This window comes from Gopherus flavomarginatus, chromosome 3 (assembly GCF_025201925.1).
Source record: "Gopherus flavomarginatus isolate rGopFla2 chromosome 3, rGopFla2.mat.asm, whole genome shotgun sequence".
NCBI classification, from domain to species: domain Eukaryota; kingdom Metazoa; phylum Chordata; order Testudines; family Testudinidae; genus Gopherus; species Gopherus flavomarginatus.
Window position 1 is genome coordinate 46868185 of NC_066619.1, and position 22361 is coordinate 46890545.

The window sequence follows — 22361 nt, forward strand, 5'->3', positions numbered from 1 at the left end:
GAACCCCGCCCCTATCAGTGCCGGGAAAGGCTGGAGCAGGTTCTGAAAAGTTGAACGTGGCTAGATCTTTGCCGCTGTCCAGCAGCTACTGTCTGGTGAGACCGGGCGAGGAGCAGCAGCCCCCTCCAGCCACGCGGGCCAAACACTGTTTGGATCTCTTGCAATCAGTCTGAGCGTTCACAGGCAGAGCGATTCTCAGCCAAGGCGAGCGAGTTCCCGCCGGGAAGGGCTGCATTGCTTTGCAGCGGCTGGCAAAAGGGCCGCGAGGGACAGACACCCGGGCACAGCTACCCCTCTGTTCTGTTCCCGTCCCCGCCGCATGCTCCCGAACCGCAGCACGAGCACGGCTGGGACCCACCACCCACAAGGCGGGTTCAGCCAGAGCAGCCCCGGGAAGGAACAGGACGATGCGGGGCCAAGGGCAGACAAGCGGGTTAGCTTTGCAGCGGAAGGTGCATGCCACAGGGCAGGACAGTTCCACTGGAATCAGGCAGATTGTTCCCCCTTTTCGCGTGGCCTAGTGGTGTCGTCCAGACCGGATAGCGGAAGGAAGCGTCTGCGTAGAAAGAGCAGAGCTCTGCGCCTGGCGGGATTGCGCACGCGCACAGGTGGTCGCGTCACTCGTTGCGTTCTAGTGAACTGCCAAGTTTTGTCAGCGGTTTTTTCTCTCCCGCTGGCGGTTGATCCGTTGGTGTCTGGCCCCCGCGGCTCGCGCCCCTGGCACAGGACCATGGCGGACCCACGCCTCAGGCAGATCAAAATTAAGACGGGCGTGGTGAGGCGGTGAGTGCCCGGCTGCGGCCTCCCCAGCTGTCGCGGGGCTGCGGGTGGGGCCGGCCCTGGCCCCGGCCCCGGCCCCGCTGGGTGGCCGTTCAGGGCGGGACCCGAAAGAAGCAGAGCCTGGGCGGCAGCTGCTGAGCGCGGCCCGGGGGCTCGAGGCCGGGCAATGCTTCTGGGCTGCGTTGGGTGGGGAAAGCCCCATGGCGTCTCCTGTTGCCTTCCTGTAGGCTGGGAGTTATCCTGCCTCCCGAGGGGATCGCGTTATTCGGGTTTGCTCCGCGCTCCGGCAGCCACAGCCGGGAAGTGCCATAGAGAGCAGCGTGGAGACTCTAGGCGAGGGAGGTAATGGCTTCTGTTGGACCAGCGTCAGGTCACCTGCAGAGGGGCTGTGTGTGGCTGGACAGCTCGTCTCTCACCCACACTAAAAGCTATTACCTCACCCACCGTGTCTCTTTAATGTCTTGGGACCAAGCCTGTAGACTAACTAGTTCTCGCTTTACCAAAGCGAATTTGTAAGGTGCATTTTGGGGACAAATACAGTTCTGGTCCATATGTAATGCAAGACTGAACAGTTTCTAACTGTGCTGACGGGCTGCCATATGTGCCTGGATTCCCACTGCGGCTGAGTATAACCAAGCTAGGAAGTTCTGTAACAATTGAGGTTTATCATTGTAGCTAATAGCCACTAAACCATTATGTTCTTGTGCACAACAGGGTCAAAGCTTAGTAACAACCAGCATTCCTCGGATTCCCTGACTTGTAAATCATGCGTTCTTCTTTTTTGTCTTTTGTTGCTCTTGTTGTTAAGAGGCCTGCTACAAAACTACCTTGTTAGGTAGCATAGAGATAAGTCTTATTATGTGATTATAGCATACTTGTCAGACACAAAAAATCTTGTCCCTGCTATTCAGGGGAATCATGCCAGAATTTTATCAGCAACAAAAATATTTAAAGATGTTTGTAACTAGCATGGTTCCAGTTCCAGTATGGACACCCAAAACTAATGTTAAATTTAACACTCTTATCTCCCAGTATATTCTAAATCTTGTAACCTCAACATTTACGAAGTTATCTAGGGGAAACAATTTTCTCCTCTTATTGTGTGTAGTTGGGTAGGGCTCTGATGTTAGAAGGCTTAAATATCTAGTCTCAATGGGACGTACTAACGCCAGGTCTTGCAACAGTTGTGTTGACTTCCATGGGATAAGTATGGGGAAAATAGTCCATGGTACCCAAGTGCTACGTGTGGTCAGATCAGGACCTTAAAGAGTCCAGTCCATTACAAGTGAAGTGATAACTACTGTGAGTAGTTGCATTTAAGTCAGCAGAGCAGAATGCATTTTCTTGGTATGACAGATCATAACTGTAAGCCTTGTGGATTGGGATTGCTTAGAGCTATCCAGAGAGCAGTGTTTTCTGTCAGTATTAGAATAAGAAATATCCTTCATCATGGGAAAGGAAAATTACTGAGGTTGAATTTTCAGTTTATATACACATTCCACAAACTAATTGCTTAGAAGTGTCTGTAAAAACCTGAAGCCCTAGAAAGTGTTGCAGAGTCTTGTAAAACACAATTATACTTCAGTATTTTATGGGGGTTTCTCCAATCTAATATTCTGCCTGGCATCTTTTTTTTTTTTAAGCTTACAGTGCACACCATTGTTTTGAGAGAACGATATAGTAATACTTAGCAGTCTGATTCCATTTCAAGTGATCAGAGTGTTTTATAGACATTGTCTAGCTAATCTTCATGAGTTATTTAAACTGAGGGAACAGTTACCTACCTTTCAAAGATGGGGAAACTGAGAGGTTTAAATGACTTGATCAATACCACGGAGTCTGTCTATAGAGCTGAGATTAGAATTCAGGAGTATTCGCTCACAGTTCTGTATTCAAACCATTAGGCACCACTGATACTCTTTAAAAATATGGGTGGTGCATAGGAACCTGTATATTGTTTATGTATCTGTAGAACTTCATGGAGGCCTTATTTTTGTTAACTAATTTTTGGATTATCCTGTGCCTGCAGGGCATGTAGGTATTCTTCTCTGAAGGGAAATTCCTGCTCTCCAGTCAAAATTGCAGCACACATAATCTTCTAGAAAGAAAGAATTTGAGTAAATTTTACATTCAGTCTTTTCCCCCCAAAGATGAACTCAAAAGAAGGGGAAGAAGATGGGAGGGCATGAGCATTGGATCCACTTAACTTCTTTTGGCAACATTCATTACAGTTAGAGTTTCTGCCTCCAAGACACACACACAACTGGGTTATGATTTGGCTGATGAAACAAGAATAACAAGTTCCTTCAGCAAGCTGCTATGCCATTATAACCCATATGGAGACTTTTGACTATTGTTGATGGTAGTTGTTGGGCTGGGCAAGCAATTCCCAACTAGGAATGGAGACCAGGTCTCCAGTTGGGCATGGAATTGTTTAACATTTAATTAAATTCAGCTTTAAAAGTTCTAGTATGATTGAACTGGTATTTTCTCCTTCAACTGCCTGATTGCTGCTCTTCCAATGCAGAATAAATGGCTTTCAAATACAGACCTGTGTGTATATTATCTGCAGGGCCAGTGGTGTTTGAATAGTTCAGGAATTTTTGATACATACAGGCTTAGAAGGTTAGTTGGTACAGCCAGCAAAAATAGCTTGTGGATTTTGAATATATTGTGTACCTTGTGCCAATTCAATCACACCACTCCATTAAAAATAATAGATCTTTCTAGAGGCAGGGCCCAGATAGTTGTGGCCCCTTGAATGTATTACTGCTCCTTCCCCTGCTAATTTATACTCAAGGTAATACCCTGTGTAGGCCATGAAACCACTGAAAGCTACAATAACACATTTAGATGACCACAAATGTAGTTTTAACATACCAATTGTCAGTCTTTTCTTGCAGCATTATTAGGTTTCTCATACAAGTTGCCTCAGACATAATTTCTTTTAAGAATAGAACACTGAAATAAAGAAACCTTTGTTAACAAGTGAAAAATTTGAGTATTTAAGTGTCTTAAATTGTGATATATGGCATTGGTGTCCAACCTTTTCAGCCTGATGGCTAAGTATATTTTAAAAAAGGTAAGGGCAAGAATTGGTACTCTGGGGCAGATTCTCTGCCTTTTTCTGTTCCCATTGCACTGCCCAGGCTACTTACTTGTCTTTTGTTTTTTAAACTACCCTTTTACTTAGCCTGCTCTATAGTCTCCTCAGTGGTTGAGGTAGTTCATTGCTTCCCCAAAACTAGGAATGGAGATGAGTCATTTACTGCATAGCAATATATCTGCTGCGATTTACTATGTAGCAAAGGTTCTCTAATTATGGGGTATCCCCACTACTATGGGTCATGCAGTAACTTGAGTTTCTAGTTTTGAGACAATGCAATTTCATGTGGCGCTGGAGCCACTTTCCTTTCTAGTCTGATTAAATTTTGTTATGCATTAAATTTTGTTATGCATTAACAGAAGAAACTTGCAATGGGATTGGGGAGAAATGCTGAATCTTTCATGTCTCAGGTTGGATTTGATAACAGGTCAAACTGTTGTCAGTCACCTTCTCTTACTTGTAGATCATACAAAAACTAGGATTTGGTAATCATAAATGGTTAGACATACTAGATTGTGGCTATTTCCTAATAATTAATGCTTCTGTTTAGATAACCTAAGAGGTTGCTTAATCACTGTAAAGCCACCTCATTCTCAATAAATCCATGCTCAACCCACCTGCTTCAGAGTGAGTGAATAGTTGATTAAAAAAACTTTCTTAAATATCTTATATCCATTTCAGATTGGTAATGGTTTTAAAAACTACTGTGAACAAAGTATGTTAAGGGCATGCGAAAATATCACTGACATTTGCCCATAGTTTCTTTCTGATTAAATGAAAGTGACATCAGTAGATTAGAATGAGACTAAGACAATTCACATTGCAATTGTGTTAGTTTAACTTTAACAATCTTTTAACACTCTTGTTTAAATGTAGCTGACATACCATAATTACAAATCTACAAGCCTTGATTATAGAATTTTACATCATGAACCTATGGGGAAAGTGTATTGATTTTTTGGTAAAGCAGCCCTTTTTTTGGAAAGGTGATTTCTAACTGTGGAATCTTCCCAAGTTTGTGCTTTTTGCCTGTAACACTAACATATTTAAACTGTTTTATTTTTTCTGAGGCATTATCACCGTCATGGCCAGCTTCTTGATTCAGTCCTGTTAATTCTTCCTTTATTTGTTTTAAATTCGCGATGATGATAACCTGGAAGTTACAATAAACTAATACTTTCTTTTAAAATACAAACAGAAAATCATTAAAAAAATTATTTACTTAACTAGTTTAAACTAATTCAGGATTCTGTATTTCCCCTACAAGACTCTGATGTGATATGTTACATCAAAGTCTACATATATAGGGCGTTTCAGGGAATGCGGATTCTGCTCTCTTTTGATATTAGAGATAATGTTTATTACTGACTAAATAACAAAACGTTAAACTTTATGTTACGGGTTCATGTAGTCAAGGTATGCTACAGTTAAAAGCATTTTAAAGTAGGAAATAAAATATGAAGAGATGGGAAATAAGACTATATGAATTGTCTATAAGTAAATTCACATGTATAAAATACGTATCTCTTAAATCGGCCTCAACATCTATGTCCAGACTATAGAACAAATACCGTTCACCCATCAAGCTTAAATCATTTACACTTCTAATATGGGTGTCAAATTTTCTCAGTTCTCCCCTCACCACATAACCTTCGGTCATCCTCTAATTCACCACTTATTACCAGAGGTACCAATATTTTTGCCTTTTACCCTTAGTATACAGACTAGAGGCTCAAGTCTTCCTCTTCTCCTCTCTTTCACCTCCCTCCCCCCCACTGAGTCAGTTTGAACATATGCTTTTTCTGTGATTCATTTTCATACTTTTAAAATGTATAGGGTTTTTTAAGTTTCAGGGAACACCAAGGCACATTTTAAAAAAAAATTTTTTTTTTTTTTGTGAAGCAAAAGCAGCTAGAAAGGGTGGGGAGTGGGGATACCTTTTATTTATTTTTTTATTTATTTTTTTTCCTGGTTTATGATATACAGTATAAAGAAGGCCTAAAAGATGTGTAGGGTTTTCTTAAGGATTATGGTTTTCTGTTTCTCTCTTTTTTTTTTTTTTTTAACCTTTGAACTATCAAGAGTATCAGTTCTGGCTTTGCTGAAGGATTTGTTTTGAGGGGTTGCATGCAGATGTGTCTCAGAAAATTAAATAGTCATAGCTTGTTGACTCTTTAACAAAAGGTTTTTCTCCAAAATATTAATTAAATTACATGTATGTTCGGCTTGTACTCTCTGGTCTGCAGAGACGTTTTCATTTCACTATTTTTTCCAGTCATAAGTCAAGCTATGTAGTACCTGAATTTCTAATGTGGTTATCTCCCCCCCCCCCCTTTTTAAAAAATCTTTTAAAAACACACACATTTCAGCCCTCCTTTCTGCAACATAAAGAAGTTTAAAAAATAAAAATAAAAAGGTATCCTTTTTGCACGTCATCTTTAACTTCAAGCTAACTAAAGGCAATTTTCTCATGTCTCTCTTTTAAAATGTGGAGCCAGTAGGATGCCTTAGTGCTTCACAGAGTCCTTGGTTTCCCCTGTAATTTGAAATTGAAGAGAGATGCATGACTACCTGCTCCCCATAGCTCACTTAGTATTACTAGTGCACTAGTTACTAGAAAGAAACTCCAGCCTCATTGGGCTAGGCACTGTATAAAGAGAACAGAGATGGTCCTTGTCCTGAAGTGCTTATGATGTAAGTATATCTAAGCTCTTGCACTTTGTCAGATCTGGTGGCCTCTATGGGGTCTCTGATTTTCCCCCTTCCTCTTTCCTTGCCTTGCAGAATTTAGGAATATTTAGCAGATTTACCACTTTTCCTTACCCAGTGTAGTCTGTGTATATTTTTATATACATCTGTAAGGCTGCACTAACTGTTGAAAGCATGCATTGTTATTCCAAAAGATAAAGCCAATCTGTAAAAGAATTTACTATAACCATTGAGCTGTCATAGTAGAGGGACTCATCTTCATTTAGCTCTGAAACACAATCTACTATTTGAACCACCTTTCCCTCTAAATGAAAGGTGCATTTCTTTGACAGCGCCCTCTAATGTAAACATATGGGTATAAAGCTTTTTTTTTAAAAAATCCAAAACAAAACACTTCACTGCCTACACTTCTCCAGAGAATGAGGGAACAAACACATGGTAAATGTTTCTCACATTGCTTAATACAATATTGAAAGACACTCAGATGTTACAGTGATGAGTGTGCAGTATAATAAACTATATGTCAGGGATGGCCTAGGTATACTTAAACTTCCCTCAGTGATGGGGTGTGGGGACTAAATGACCTTTTAAGGTCCTTTCCTGCCCTACTTTTGATTCTGTATGTGGGGCTGGTAGATGTCTAATTAAAATTGCCCAACCCTTCCCATTTAGAAGACCATGTTTTTAGAAGCCTTTAACTTTGCCAATCTTTAAGTATTCAGGATGACACTTTCCATGCCAGATATCTGCCTCTGGCCTATATTTTAATATTTTGTTTTTTGAGACATTCAGGCTTAACTATTTCCAAGAATGCAGCTGGTGAAAAATGTATTGTTTTGCCCATGTTTCTGAAAAAAAAAAATCTGGTGACCTTTACTTTGGAAACTTCTAGCATTCCCATGCTTTAGAACAGGGACTTGAAAACTGTTGGCAGCATGGAGGAGGAAGCTGCCTGCTTTGAATGCAGAGGGGAGAAGAGTCAGACCAGTTGGAGTTGGGGGAGTAGATTGGGACAAGGAGCCTGGGATTGGAGGCCTGTGGGGCAAGGGTGGGGGGAAGGGGAACTGGGTTGGGATGGGGGGGTAAGATTAGGATTGGATGGGTACAGTGAGGCTGGGAAAAGGAGTCAAGGATGGTGGTGGAAGACACAGCAGGATTGGACGAGGAGCTAGCAAGAAAGATTGGGATGGTGAGCCAGTGGAGATGGGGGAAGTGGGTAGTAGCGATAGTGACTGGAGGCCACGGTGGGGAGAGAGGCATATCAGAAGAGGAGCCACAAGGGTCAGGGGAAACTGGGACTGGGATGAAGAGCCAGGGATGGGGAAGAGACAGAACTAGGATAAGGACAGGTGGGAGGGGATGGGGAGAAGGTTGTGCTTGGTGGGGGGGGAGGAGAGCAGGCAGAAGACTGCCCTCTAAAACCTGGATCTCACTGTTCCTGTGCTGTCAGCAAATATCTGTGAAATTCATTGGCAAAGTGTGTTTCCCTCTCTAGTGCTGGTTCACGCAGAGGCTGGCAACCTACTACTGCTATCAGATAGTTCAAGTGGCAGACATCTTTATAGTGGATCCAAGGGTTCCAGCCTTGCTGATGTTCCATTTTGGGTGTCAGTATGCAATATGTTTTTTTTTTCAGTTTGCTTTTTAAAAAAGTTTAGGAAATCACATACAGGAAAACTGTTAAAAGAACATTATTAAGGTTGCAGAGTTAAGTGTTCAGAAGTTATTAGATGCCAGTATTAAGGTTGTGCAAATTTGGCCCCCTTGTGCCAATGCATTATTATAGTTTTTGATTACATGATCACATACAGTCTTTTCCACAAGACCCCTGCTTTGCTCAGCGCACAGGATGGGATGCTCTGGGATGAGTCAGGATTGTGTTGTGGGAGGAGGCTGTTTGTGGGACCCCCACTTCATTTGTTGCTGAAGGTGGAAAGTGTTTGGTGAACGAGGCAGAACACACAGAATTCTGTAGCTACTTACTAAGCAAGCACCATCCGTTCTGTGCACTGAACAAGGCAGGAGTTCTGTGGGGAAAAATAGTATGTAACTAAAAACCATGTCATATTGCGTGTTCAATAAGGGGGATGAATTAAGGTTGCACAGGGCCTTATTGATGCTGTTTTCTCCAAGTAACTTCCACTGTTCATTGTATACCCCGTGTACTCAGTGAAAGTCCCATTGCTCCAGTATATCCAAAACAACTTCAGTAATTTTATCATCTATGTGATTTTTTTTTCCATAGAGGCTAAATTCTATTCTTATCATTGGTAGGGGACAATAATCTAAGCTATGTGACTTAGTTTTCAAGCAACCACATTCTGTTTCATGTGTATTCAAAATGTGTTGGCAAGCAAAACATTTTTTTTTTTTGAGATGGTAACTTGTACCTTGATTCCAGTGTCTTTTTTAAAAGAATTGCATATTCTTTTAATGGTCAATCTGTTCATCATCAAAACTGAGGAAATCCTTGGGGTTGGGGGGGGGGGGGGGAAGAAGGGCATGAGATCTGCTGCAAGCTAGATGGGATCACTCAGCCCAGCCAGAGGAGTGTTTCTGTCATTGTTCTATTTTTGGAGGCAACGCTCTTCATTTGGCAACTGCCATCCTTCTTTCCAGAACACCCTCTCTCTCTAACACCAGAAGACACAGGATAAAGAGAAACATTTAAGATGCAGACCAATTCCAATATCCATTGCTTTACTCATCTAGGCAAAAGATAAACCAGATCTGGTCTGCATTTTGCTTTTTTTCCTTTAGTCCATTTCCTTGCATCATGGAGTAGAATAATCATGGATCATTGAATGCTAAGAGGCTGCTCAATTTGGCTGCCTGATCTAATTCCACTCCATGAAGACAGCCAACCTCCCTTCCCCATTCCTTTTTGAGGATTCCTCTCAAATGTTGCTACTTGTTGTAGATGTTCCCAGAAGCTGAAAATGGATGACAGGGAATGGATCACTTGACGAGTACCTGTTCGGTTCATTCCCTCTGAAGCACCCTGGCATTGGCCACTGTCGGAAAACTGGATACTGGGCTAGATGGACCATTGTTCTTATGTTTCTTCTGTAGGTTCAGATATCCCTAGCATGAAGAGAGGTGGATCTTTTGCTAAGGGCACTGCACAATATGGGTGTCGAGGAACCTTAGTGTCCCCATAGCCAAAGGCTGATTTAAGCGCACATGGCAAGCCTTAGGGGAAATTCTGAAGATGTACTTTTTTCAGTGTGTGGGTTAAACTGGAACAAATCTACTGTGATACCTGTCCAGAAAAATCCTTTATTGGTTCCGTCCTGAGCTGTACACAAGCCAAGATTTTTCTTTCAGAGGAAAAATTTGTGGACTTTATGCTGAGCCAATGTTTGTCTGAAAATGAACTCAAGAAAACCAGTGATGATCTTGTTAGTACTGGTGAAGATAAGAAGGTACTGTCTCTTGAATATCTTTTTATATGTTTGTTCTTAGTCTCCATCTAACTAGGATGTAACTAGTGACCCTCTGTAATGAAGTTCTGTGAAATTTTTACTTGGATATTGATATGATTTCAAAATTAAGTGATTTACATTTTTGAATTAATTTAATAGTTTTATGCATTACTATATAGGAATATTTAATATACTTTCATTCTTAAATTAAAAAATTCAAAATACTTGAATGATCACATTGAGAGTTTTTTGAGTACAAGAGTCATTCTGGATCTGAATTTTTCTGTACCTCATTCAAGTTACAAATTGATTCTGTCAGCCCTAGCAATCAGTTAATTGCTCTAGGTTCCTAAAGCATTGTTTTCTTAACGCCATGGAATTTGACTTTCTTCTGAGCAGAAATATTCTTCTGTATACCACAACATCTTTTATGTTGTTATTTAGGTTAGCTTGTATAAATACTTTAGGATTGTAATTACACTGTATCTTGTGAAGATTACATTTTATGCTGTTTTATATCCTTTGTTTATAATGAACCTCTGGGAAATCAAAAATAAAATAGGAATGTGCACTGGCGTGCATCAAGTTCAGATTCATTTTCTGGAATTTCACTGCAAACAAGTGTTTTTCAAATCTGAATGCTAATTTTAGTAATATCTATGTTACAAGATGGTAATGTGAGTGGATATATTAAAATATGTGCTCTTTTCACCAGCCAACTAAATTGGTTTGTCTCTCTCTGTGGGATTTGAGATCAGTAATTTAAAAGAATTCTGTTATCTTTTTTTGTTAGATTATTTGTAGTCTGTTTTGTTCTAGATCTTTTTCAAATGTGAGCTGTGTAAACGTGTATCTCACAATGGGCTGACTGAATGTTGGTGAACTTCAAATGCTTGCATATCAAGAAAAAGTAGTCTCTCACGATACAGAGGCTAATTTTAATTTGGTGTATTGGTACCTTTTTACTTAATTGTACTGTTTCATTATGGAAAATGGAGGGGATGGGCATTGGAAGTCTTTTTGGTAATTAGGGACTTTGGAATGTAACTTCTTGCATTTGTACAAACAAGGAACTATATATTTTGGAGGGGAATGTTTGAGGTTTTTTAACTATAGGTGTGAGAAGGAATCTAAATTATTAGAACAGTAAGTGATCAAATATATAGAAGAACAAAGGGGATAAAGGAAGATATAGTTGAAGAAAATTAGCTATATGTACTTGCTGTAAATTAGCTTAACATTACATCTTGACTCTTGTATGGAATGAATATATAGGAAAACATGAATTTTGTGTAAATACAAAGCAATTCACTGAAGAACATGGGAAAGAGGCATGTGCATTATGAATGTAGGTGGAAAACTAGATGTAAGATCGTTCAAGTACTGTAATACTGCAGGGGACAGATTCTTTTAAAGGGTTTTATTTGGAAAAGGAATTTCCTGTCTTTGAAAAACAGTGGAGTCGCATCATACGCACATTTAACTTATGTGAATTCAACTACATATGCGCAATGAGCGTATGCCCCGGAGCACGCATGATATAGGAGATGTAAATCTGCTGTTCCCTCTATCGTTCTCAGTTCCTGCGTTCCTCTCTTAGTGTGAGCATCTCGCTTCGCTGAGTATGATTCTAGTGTTTAAAGATACATATTTTTTGTACAACATGGCCCCTAAACGCGAGCCAACTACTTAATCTTGTGCTCAACCAAAGAAACAGCGATCCGTTCCAATGCTGGAGGAAAAACTGGCCTGTGTTGGACTTATTGAGAGATGGTATGTCGGTCTCCAACATGGCACGTAAATATGGCCACAACGAATCTAGCATCTGTGCCATCGAGATTTGAGAGAGAAATTTGTCAAGCCGTGGCATCAAGTGTTTAAATAATTACTATGGTGATGAGCCAGGTGCGTGGTAAGACTTTAGTGAAGACTGAAAAGGCATTAAACTTATGGCTGCAAGACATGAACCATAAACGTGTACCTATCGATGGCAACAGTTTGTGAGAAAAAGCTCTTAGCCTTTACATGCTGTTCAAACCTCCTGCCGAAGAGGGACAGCCTTCTGATGAGAAGGAATTCAAAGCCAGCTAAGATTTGTTTAACAGATTTAGGAACCACTTCAACCTCAAAAACGTGCAGACTACAGGTGATGCTGCATCTGCCGATGAAGAGGCAGCAAAAGCCTACCCCGAACAATTAAAAAAAATATAGAAGAAAAGGGCATCTTCTGGAACAAGTTTTTAATGCGCACGAGACTGGGCTCTTCTGGAAAAAAAATGCCCAACTGCACTTACATTTTGAAATCGGAAAGACAAGCCTTCAGCTAAAGACCGTGTGACTGTGTTTTGTGGCAATGTGGCTGGGCATTTAATAAAGCCGGGCGTGCTCTACAGGTCTGCAAATCCCCATGCCCTAAAAAGCAAGAACAAGAATCTCCGGCCAGTGTTCTGGCAATCAAATAAAAAGGCTTGGGTGACGGCAGTATTATTTCTGAATTGGTTCCACAAATGTTTCATTCCAGAGATCAAGCGGTACCTCGAAGAGAAAGGCCTTGACTTTTTAAAGTGTTGCTATTCATAGACAATGCTCCTGGCCACCCTGAGGCACTTCGGTTTGTGCATAACAATGTTGAAGCTGTCTTTCTTCCTCCTCCAACCTCTCGACTAAGGCGTGATTCACAGTTTCAAGGCCACATACACGAGTCTTACGTTCTCATGGATACGTAGCGCTACGGATGCTGATCCCAATCTTAATGTGAAGGAGTGTTGGAAGTCCTTCACCATTGCCGATTGCATCACTTATATTAAACAAGCAATGGATGCAATCAAGCCTTAAACAGTCAATGCATGTTGGCGAAACCTATGCAAAGAATGTGTGAATGTCAATAGTTAGGAAACCCTTAAAAATCAAAGAAGTTCAGGTGGCTGGGCAAGTGGGTGGTGATGGCTTTGTTGACATCCTTGAGGAAGAAATTGAGGAATTAATTGAGAGCCATAGAGAAACATTAACTAACGAAGAGTTAGAGGAGCTGATAAAATTGTCTACAGAAGACGAAGATAATGACGATGAACAGGAAGAGCCAGCAAGTCGGAATCTTCATAAATTTGCTGAATTGTTCCAAGCAGCGAAACACTTAAATGATTTAACTTCTGAATATGATCCCTCTAAACTGTTTTTTCCTTTTTTATTCTTTCATTCTTCCATCTCTTATGTAATTAAAAAAAACAGTACTGTAAAATAATATTTTGCATATGGACTGTACTCTTTATTATATACTGTACATTACTGTATACATTTTACATATTACTGCACAGGGTTGTATACTGTACACAACCATGTATACTGTACTTTATGGGAAATTTAAGGGATTTTCAAGGGTAATTTTGATTGTATGTGATTTTTGCCTTCGCACTGACTTTAGAACCTAACCCCCGCATAAGATGTGACTCCACTGTAATCTGTGAAAAACTAGTAAAACTTCATGTTTATTAAGATGAAAACTTGAGAGATATGAGAATAAACTAGTTTTAGTAACATGCTCCATGTTGTTGGAATATTTTCATACTTAGTATTCATCAACTAACACAGAAGGAAGAACAGAATTCTCAATTAATAGGTGTTTTTTAAAAAGGCAAATAATAAAGGTAAACTCCAGTGATTAGTTGTATCTTTGTTGCTTATCAGGTGACTCTCAATGGTAGCTGACATTTTTTCCAGATACTTCACTGGGTTGTAGTACCTGCTGGAATGTAGAATGATAAACAGTGCTGAGACCTGGGTGCCAATCACCTGAATTAACTCTGCAGTGAAGACACTCACTCACGGTAGCTACATTGCAATTAAATACCTGTGGCTGGCCTATGCCAGTGGACTCCAGCTCACGGGGCTCAGGCTAAGGGGCTGTTTAATTGCAGTGTAGACTTTCAGGCTCAGGGACCCTGCGAGGGCTACACCGTAGTTAAGCAGCCTATTAGCCCAAGCCTCACGAACCCAGGTCAGCTGGCCTGGGCCAGCTGTGATTATCTAATTGCAGCGTAGACCTACTCTTAGAGGTGGTCTCTCTAGATCAGAATTGAGGAACTTGTGAATTGGGGAAGCTTGCACAGCTGCTGTCCTTGAATAAATGGAGATCTTTAGTTGCCAGTGTAGTCTGTCACTTTTAATGGGCACTAAACGATCTTGTTTTCTCACAGTGTGGCAACTGACACATTTAATGTTCTAAAACTGCCCTGTGAAACAAGGGTCAACATGTTTCTTATTTTTAATAGCTCTGCAATTAAAAATGACTTGCATACAAATTGCCCATACCCAGAACACTATTACTTTATTTTTTGGAAATGATGGTTTTAAAAGAGACTACACTGAAGTGATACATCTCCTAGGTAGTAGACAGAAAAATGGGGAAAACAGACTTTCTTAAGTATATATAAATTAATGATTAACCAAGGGACTCTTTCCTCACCTTACTCCTGAGGGCATTCTGCACCAAAAATTCTGTGCACGATATTTTAAAATTCTGCAAATTTTGTCAAATGTCGAGGCTCTAGCATGGCATTGGGGAGCACAGGCCATGGGCTGAATAGAGATGGGAGATCACTGTGAAGCTGCTCCCCCCCCGCCTCCCCAGACATGGACTCAGTGGTGAGGCTGCATCCAACCCGGACACCGCGCAAGGACCAGACCTGCCCCAGAAACACCCCAGAGCTCTGCCCCTCCATGCTAGGTGCACCAGGTGTGGGTAGGCAGGATTCAAGTATGGAGAGGCTTAATGTGGAGGGGATCTAGGTGTGGGTTTAGAGGGTTCTATGTGGGGCAGTCTAGGTGCGAGTGGTTCAGTGGGGGATCTGAGTGTGTGTGGGGTGGATCTGGATGCACAGGGGCTTGTTGTGGGGGGATTCTCAGTGCAAAGGTAATGGAACTCTGCGGGGGGGGTCTAGGTGACAGTGGTTGGGGCTCAGCAGGAAAGAGGGTCTGGGTTTGGGGGGTTCAGATGTTGTGGGAGTGGGGCTCAGTTGGATGGGGATCTAGGTGCAGCTGGTTGGGGCTTGGTGAGGTGAAGATCTGGGTGCGGGTGTCTCGTTGAGGTGAGGCTCAGCAGGACGGTCTGGGTATGAGGGGGTCTGGATGCACATGGGTTGGGTGGATGGGGAGCATCTCCCCCTACATGGATCCCTCTCCCCTGTAGCTGAGGAGCGATGGGCGCAGGTAGTGGAGGAGGGGAGTGTGCATAGCTTCCTGCAGCTGGTAATTTTTCTGCGAGAAAGCAAAGAAATCTGCAGGGGACATACATTCTGCGCATGCGTGTGGTGCAGAATTCCCCCAGGAGTATCACCTATAAGGGAGCACAATGTTTGCAAGTGACTTAAATATACAGGATGTAAGTGTTAAACTATAAATTAGTTGAAGTTATACTGTCACTGTTGATTTATGTTTTTTTATATTTATAAAGAAATGTAGTGATGGCCCATGTGGTCTTTAATGTTCCTCTTAGGGTGGATGTGAGATGTCTGTTTAAACTTTTGTTAGTCTCACAGCAACATATTTGACTGAAATTAATAATACATAAATGGAATTTCCACAGTTTGTGTTAAACCCATATATTGTATAGTATGTCAAAGAACTAATAGCACTCAATAAAAATGATCTTGTAATAAAATTAATGCAATTTGAAATGGACTCTAACAATCAGTCTCTTGTTCTTTGAAAGACTTCTGTTGAAAATCTGGCCTCTTCAGACACGGTACTAATGTGCATTGTCTGTGTTCAATCTCTGATGGCTTTAAGATGTTCTCAAAGTGTACATTCTCAATGCAGTTTGGTGACAGGTCACGGGCTTCTCATTCTCCATGTAACTTGCATCAAGTCTACCAGTCACTTAGTTGGTTCTGCCCTTTACACTGTATAATCACTGTTCCAATGAGATCAGCTTTAGAGAAGAGAGAATACTATGCTTTCTACATGAGGCAGTATTTTAAACACAAGCATGATAAACAGTGGACTCTGGCTTATGTGCAGAAAACACAAAACTGTCTCCATAATTCCAACATCAGTTCGTCAATCTCCTTTCTGTTCTTAATTTCATCAGTATCTATACACACTTTGAGAAGGAGTTAATATATGTCCAATAGTAGACTCAAATGTGTTTCACTGACCACAGATATGTTTCGCTGCTGTTTTTTAAATCAATAATTCAAGTTAAGGAAGGGCTCTTATATTTTCCAACTCTCAAAGTCAAAAGATAAATCAGAAACATGGAGACCTGGGAAAAGGGTCAGAATCTGGGGGGAGCATGGGCCGTTATAGCAGGGATAAAGGAGAGACAAGACAGAACTGGGTGGGGGAAATCAAATCAGTATCTTAGATGTTTGTATACTAATGCGAGAAGTATGGGGAATAAGCAGGAAGAACTCAGAATGTTAGTAAATAAACAACTGTGACATAGTTAGCATCATGGAGACTTGGAGGGATAATACATATGACTGGATTATTGGTATAGAAGGATACAGCTTGCTCAGGAAGGACAGGGAAAAAAGGGAGGAGGTGTTGCCTTGTATATTAAAAATGTATATACCTGAACTGAGATTCAGATAGAAATAAGAGACAGACTTGTTGAAAATCTCTGGGTAAGGATAAAAGGGGTTTAAAAAAAAAAAGGGGGTGATGTCTTGGTAGAGGTCTACTGCAGACCACCAAACCAGGAAGAGGTGGATGAGACTTTTTTTTTTTTTTTTTTTTTTTTTTTTTGGTACAGCTAACAAAATTATCCAAAGCACAGGACTTGCTGATGATGGGGGACTTTAACTAACCAGACATCTGTTGGAAGAAAATAACATAGCAGGGCACAGATTATCCAATAAGTTCTTGGAATGTATTGGAGCCTTTTATTATTATTATTATTATTATTATTTTATTTCAGAAGGTGGAGAATGTTCTAGTTTTGATTTTGACAAATAGGGAAGAACTGGTTGAGAATTTGAAAATGGAAGGCAACTTGGGTGAAAGTGATCACGAAAATGGTAGAGTTCATGATTCTAAGGGATGGTAGGAGGGAGAACAGCACAGTAGACAATGGATTTCAAGAAGGCAGACTTTTTTGCAAACTCAGGGAGTTGGTAGGTAAAATCCCATGGGAAGCAAGTCTAAGGGGAAAAACAGTTGAAGACAGTTGGCAGTTTTTCAAAGGTACGTTATTAAGGGCACAAGAGCAAACTATCTCACTGTGTAGCAAAGATAGGAAGTATGGTAAAAGACCACCCTGGCTTAACCAGGAGATCTTCAATAATTTAAAACTCAAAAAGGAGTCCTACAAAAAGTGGAAACTTGGTCAAATTACAAAGGATGAATATAAACAAATACAACACATATGTAAGGACAAAATTAGAAAAGCCAAGGCACAAAACAAGCTCAAACTAGCTAGGGACATAAAAGGAAACAAGAAAACATTCTACAAATACGTTAGAAGCAAGAGGAAGACCAAGGACACAGTAGTCCCGTTACTCAAGGGAGTGGGGGAAGACAATAATAGAAAATGTGGAAATGGCAGAGGTGCTTAATGACTTCTTTATTTTGGTTTTCACCAAGAAGGTTGGTGGCGATTGGATGTCTAACATAGTGAGTGCCAGTGAAAATGAGGAGAAGAGTCTAAAATAGGGAAAGAACAAGGCAAAAATTACTTAGACGTTTTAGATATCTTCAGATCACCAGGGCCTGATTAAATGCATCCTAGAATACTCAAGGAGCTGAGGAGATATCTGAGCCATTAGCAATTTTCTTTGAAAAGTCATGCAAGATGGGAGACATTCCAGAAGACTAGGAAAGGGCAAATATACTGCCCATCTTTTAAAAAGGGAAGTAAGGACAACCTGGGGAGTTACAGACCAGTCAGCTTAACTTCAGTACCTGGAAAGCTAATGGAACAAATAATTAAGCAATCAGTTTGCAAACACCTAGAAGATAATAAGGTGATGAGTAAATAGCCTGGATTTGTCAAGAACAAATCGTGTCAAACCAACCTGATAGCTTTCTTTGACAGGGTAACAAGCCTTCTGGATGGGGGGAAGCGGTAGATGTGGTATATCGTGAGTTTAGTAACACTTTTGATACTGTTTCGCATGACCTTATAAACAAACTAGGGAAATACAACCTAGGTGGAGCTACTAAAAGGTGGGTGCATAACTAATGTCTGGGAACAATTTTACAACCAGTTATAAGTGGTTCCCAGTCATGCTGGAAGGGCATGACGAGTGGGGTCTTGCAGGGATTGGTTCTGGGTCCGGGTCTGTTTAATATCTTCAATTATTTAGATAATAGCATAGAGAGTACACTTATAAAGTTTGCAGATGGTACCAAGCTGGGAGGGGTTGCAAGTGCTTTGGAGGATAGGATTAAAATTCAAAATGATCTGGAGAAATGGTCTGAAGTAAATAGGATGAAATTCAATAAGAACAAATGCAAAGTACTCCACTTAGGTAGGAACAATCAGTTGCACACATACAAAATGGGAAATGACTGCCTAGGAAGGAGTACTATGGAAAGGGATCTGGGAGTCATAGTGGATCACAAACTAAATATGACTCAACAGTGTAATGCTGTTGCAAAAAAAGCAAACATCATTCTGGGATGAATTAGCAGGAGTATTGTAAGCAAGCCATGAGACGTAATTCTTCCACTCTACTATGTGTTGATTAGGCTTCAACTTGAGTATTGTGTCCCGTTCTGGGCGCCACGTTTCAGGAAAGATGTGGACAAATAGACAGTCCAGAGAAGAGCAACAAAAATGATTAAAGGTCTAGAAAACATGACCTATGAGGGAAGATAGAAAAATTGGGTTTGTTTAGTCTGGAGAAAAGGAGACTGAGAGGAGGCATAACAGTTTTCAAATATATAAAAGGTTGTTACAAGGACGAGGAAAAAAAATGTTCTTAACCTCCTGAGGATAGGACAAGAAGCAATGGGCTTAAATTGCAGCAAGGGTGGTTTAGGTTGGAGATTAGGAAATACTTCCTAACTGTCAGAGTGGTTAAACACTGGAATAAATTGCCTAGGGAGGTTGTGGAATCTCCATCATTGGGGATTTTTAAGAGCAGGTTGGACAAACACCTCTCAGGGATGGTCTATAATACTTAGTCCTGCCTTGAGTGTGGGGCACTGGATGAGATGACCTCTCGAGGTCCCTTCTAGTTCTTATGATTCTAAAATAGAAATAATTCTGACTTTAACCTATAATTTTTTTTTCTGTTTTAATAATGGTTACCATATAGATATTTCTACTTTTGTGGTAACTAAAATAGGAATGGAACTTGGAAACATTATCATTCACATTTATTTGCATTTAATCACACAATTAATGAATCACTGACAATAATTTTTTGAAAACTATGGGAAATGGGGAATGGTAAATGTGCTATTTATTCCAATCCCGCCCCCCTGAAATAGTGTGGTGGTGGGGTAAGGAAAGTAAACCTGGCAATTACTGGGTATTGTCTTATGCTGATACCAAGAACTAATATTAACTTGGTAAACGTACAGAGAATGACAACTGTGAACAACACATACTAGAGGATTATAAAGAACAAATCATGCCAGACAGTCTGATAATTTTTGTTGATTGATAGAATTACTGGACAAATGGAATTCAATAGACATAAAATACCTGAATTTGATAAAGAATTTAAGTAGCATCTCGATCTTCTTTGAAATTTTCAAATTGACTTGGATATGAGCATTGTTGTGGTTTAAAATCTGGTTGAAAAATCTGCTTTAAATGATAAGCATTGGGTTGGAAGGCGTTTTACACTTGGTGCTGCAGAGAGTGGTGGTGTACATTCTCATTTAAAATCTTGAACAACATATTAAGTTACTAAATTTGGAGATTTTGTAAATGCTTGTGAGACCAAAGAAATAATACAAAGGCATCTCAAAGTCTGGACGTTTTGGGCAAGCAAACATGAGTGAGCTAGAAATATGCAAGTGGGGAAAATAATTTGCAACACAAAGTATTCAGTGCAGGAGAGATGCTTGGAAAGCAGGAATACTGAAAGAGATCCTGGGGGTGATTTGTAGATTTGTGGCTAATGAAGTGTTTGCTGTGGGATATGGCAACATAGATAAGGAATGGGATTTTGGGGCGGCATTGTGTCATGACTCAGAGAGTGGACAGCCTTTTTCTGTACATCACAGTGAGATTGTTTCTAGAATTCTGTGTTTTAGTTTTAATAACCTCAGTACCTGGAAAGGTTGTTAAACTTGAGTGGAATTGAGAAAAGAAAACTATATTAAGGACCTAGAAGATTTGGCTTATTAAGCAATATTAAAGAGAGAGAGCCAACATTTTCAAATTTTGCCTAAAGTTAGGCATCTAAAGAAGCATGGCCTGCTTTTCGAAGATGTTTAGCACCTATAGTGCCCAATAAATACCATTGAAATTACTTAGATTGTAAACTCATTGGAGCAGGAGCCATCTTTGTTCTGTGTTTTTTACAGAACCTAGCATGGTGGAGATCTGGTCCACAACTAGGGCACCTAGGCACTACAGAAATACAAATAATTAAATGTAAAAGACACCACTGGTTTCCTATACAAGTTTTGATAGTCTCAGTTGAAACTATATAGTGCAGCAGGCTTGCTATTATCTCTAAGGAAGCAGGACTTTCCTAAATCATTCTGCTCAGATCAAAAGGAATTTCTTCCTGTGAGAGAGCCATTCAGTTTTTTGTAGTTGCAGAACTTGGCTCAGCCTTCAATAGGAACAGAGGATTTTGAAAGGGAGATGCCTCTCTGCAAATGTTTGAGGACTCTTCCTCGAATTAATTTGGAAAATTTCTCCTCTAGGATTAGATCCCTTGGAGGAAGAAATGGAGTTCTTCTCACATTTTTCCCAAATAGACATTTTGGAATGATCCTTTGAGATCTTAACAGTAATAGTGAGCCCGGAAATAGCCCTCTAATTATAATTGTTCACTGATTGGCACGATTCACCTTTAGCCAACCATCACGCTAAAGCTTACTTTGATTTGCCATCTTTAGAGAATATTGTAAATTCAGATGTCTCATCAAAATAATGGTGGCATTTAACAGCAGACTTGCTCTTAAAGGGGAAAGCTAAACTTGCAGCCCTTTCTGTACCACAGTATGCATGACCCAAATTAGAAACTGCAGGCCAGGTAGCATTTGGACAATGAGACTTCAAAACCCATGAATTGAATATAATGAATAAAAACTTTTTGATTTCCCCCCCCCCGAAACTTCAGTGCTTAGGTTCTTTTGTTGTCCTATTGGCCAAAAACAGCACAGAAAATAGTTGGGGGATGGGGGGTTGTTTCTCTTCCTTCCCCCCCCCCCCCGCCCCAAAAGTCACTCCAGCAACCTGAAGATAGTTCCGGAATGTCAGATTCGTAGTGGTCAGAACACATTTGTACATAAGACTCTTGTTCTTGGACTCATCATTCACTATTTCACAAGATCATGTAATTACACAAAGGAAGGCTCCTCCAGCCCACAGAGAGACAGGTACACCTGAGAAGGGATAATAAAAATTAAGCTACTCCCTTCCTTTTGACTAATCATTTTACTCCACTTTCAAAACCAACAGTCAGATTATTGGCCCTCTTAAATCTGCTGCCCTGTGCCACTCAATCCTATTCTCTTCTTACAGCATAGAGACATTCTACCAGACTAGCATAAGATCAGAAAAGAATCTTCAGTGAGAGACTTCTTCTGGATTTTTAAGGAGGTACTGTTTTGCTCATTGGGCTGGTGAGATCTTGGCCTGATCAGGAGAGTATCCTCAACAGTCTTCCTGAAATAGTATTTTACAACTTCTGTTAGGAATAGCAAAAAGAAAATGCATGCAGCCTTAACGTTAGACAAGCATTTCATATATGCCTGAGGAGATGAGTGAATTTGGGGATTTGTTCACTATATTTGGGTCCTACATGATGAATAGCAACTTAAGTGGTTTGAGGGGGATATCAGAATGGTCTCTTTGTTAATGCTGGAATTGCTTGAAATTGGTTCGTCCTCATCTTCTGCATGTGGGGAAAGTGGCTAAATGACATTAAATTAAAAGAAGTTTGACAGCTTCTTGATCTTTCAGACTTTCTTCAAAGCCTAATACAGACTTTGACCTCTCCTGAAGCAGCTAATGACTTCTGCAGGTACAAGTTCATGGATGATCATTTTGTTTCCCTCCTGTTTTGTCTTTGCCTTTTTGAAAATCGTGTGTCCAAACTATTACCAAAACATTAGCAATGTACCCTTCCTTTATTCTTTTCGTTGTAACTTCTCTTGCCAATTCAGATTACCCTTCAGATGTTTCTAGTTCTCAAACTTGTCATGAATAT

The 22361-nt window shown here is 40.4% G+C and overlaps 1 protein-coding gene across 2 annotated transcripts in view; it reads left to right on the forward strand.

The window, feature by feature from the left end:
- Positions 1 to 605: 605 nt before the first annotated feature.
- TBCA (tubulin folding cofactor A) overlaps positions 606 to 22361 on the forward strand; it is a 57705-nt gene continuing 35949 nt past the window's right edge. Inside the window, exon 1 of one of the 2 annotated variants that reach the window (XM_050947133.1) lies at positions 606 to 783. In XM_050947133.1, coding sequence (XP_050803090.1) covers positions 731 to 783 — 53 coding nt within the window. In that variant the 5' untranslated portion in view covers positions 606 to 730. Of the gene's footprint in view, positions 784 to 9927; positions 10021 to 22361 lie in introns of those variants that run through there. The other variant, XM_050947134.1, reaches the window with a different exon arrangement.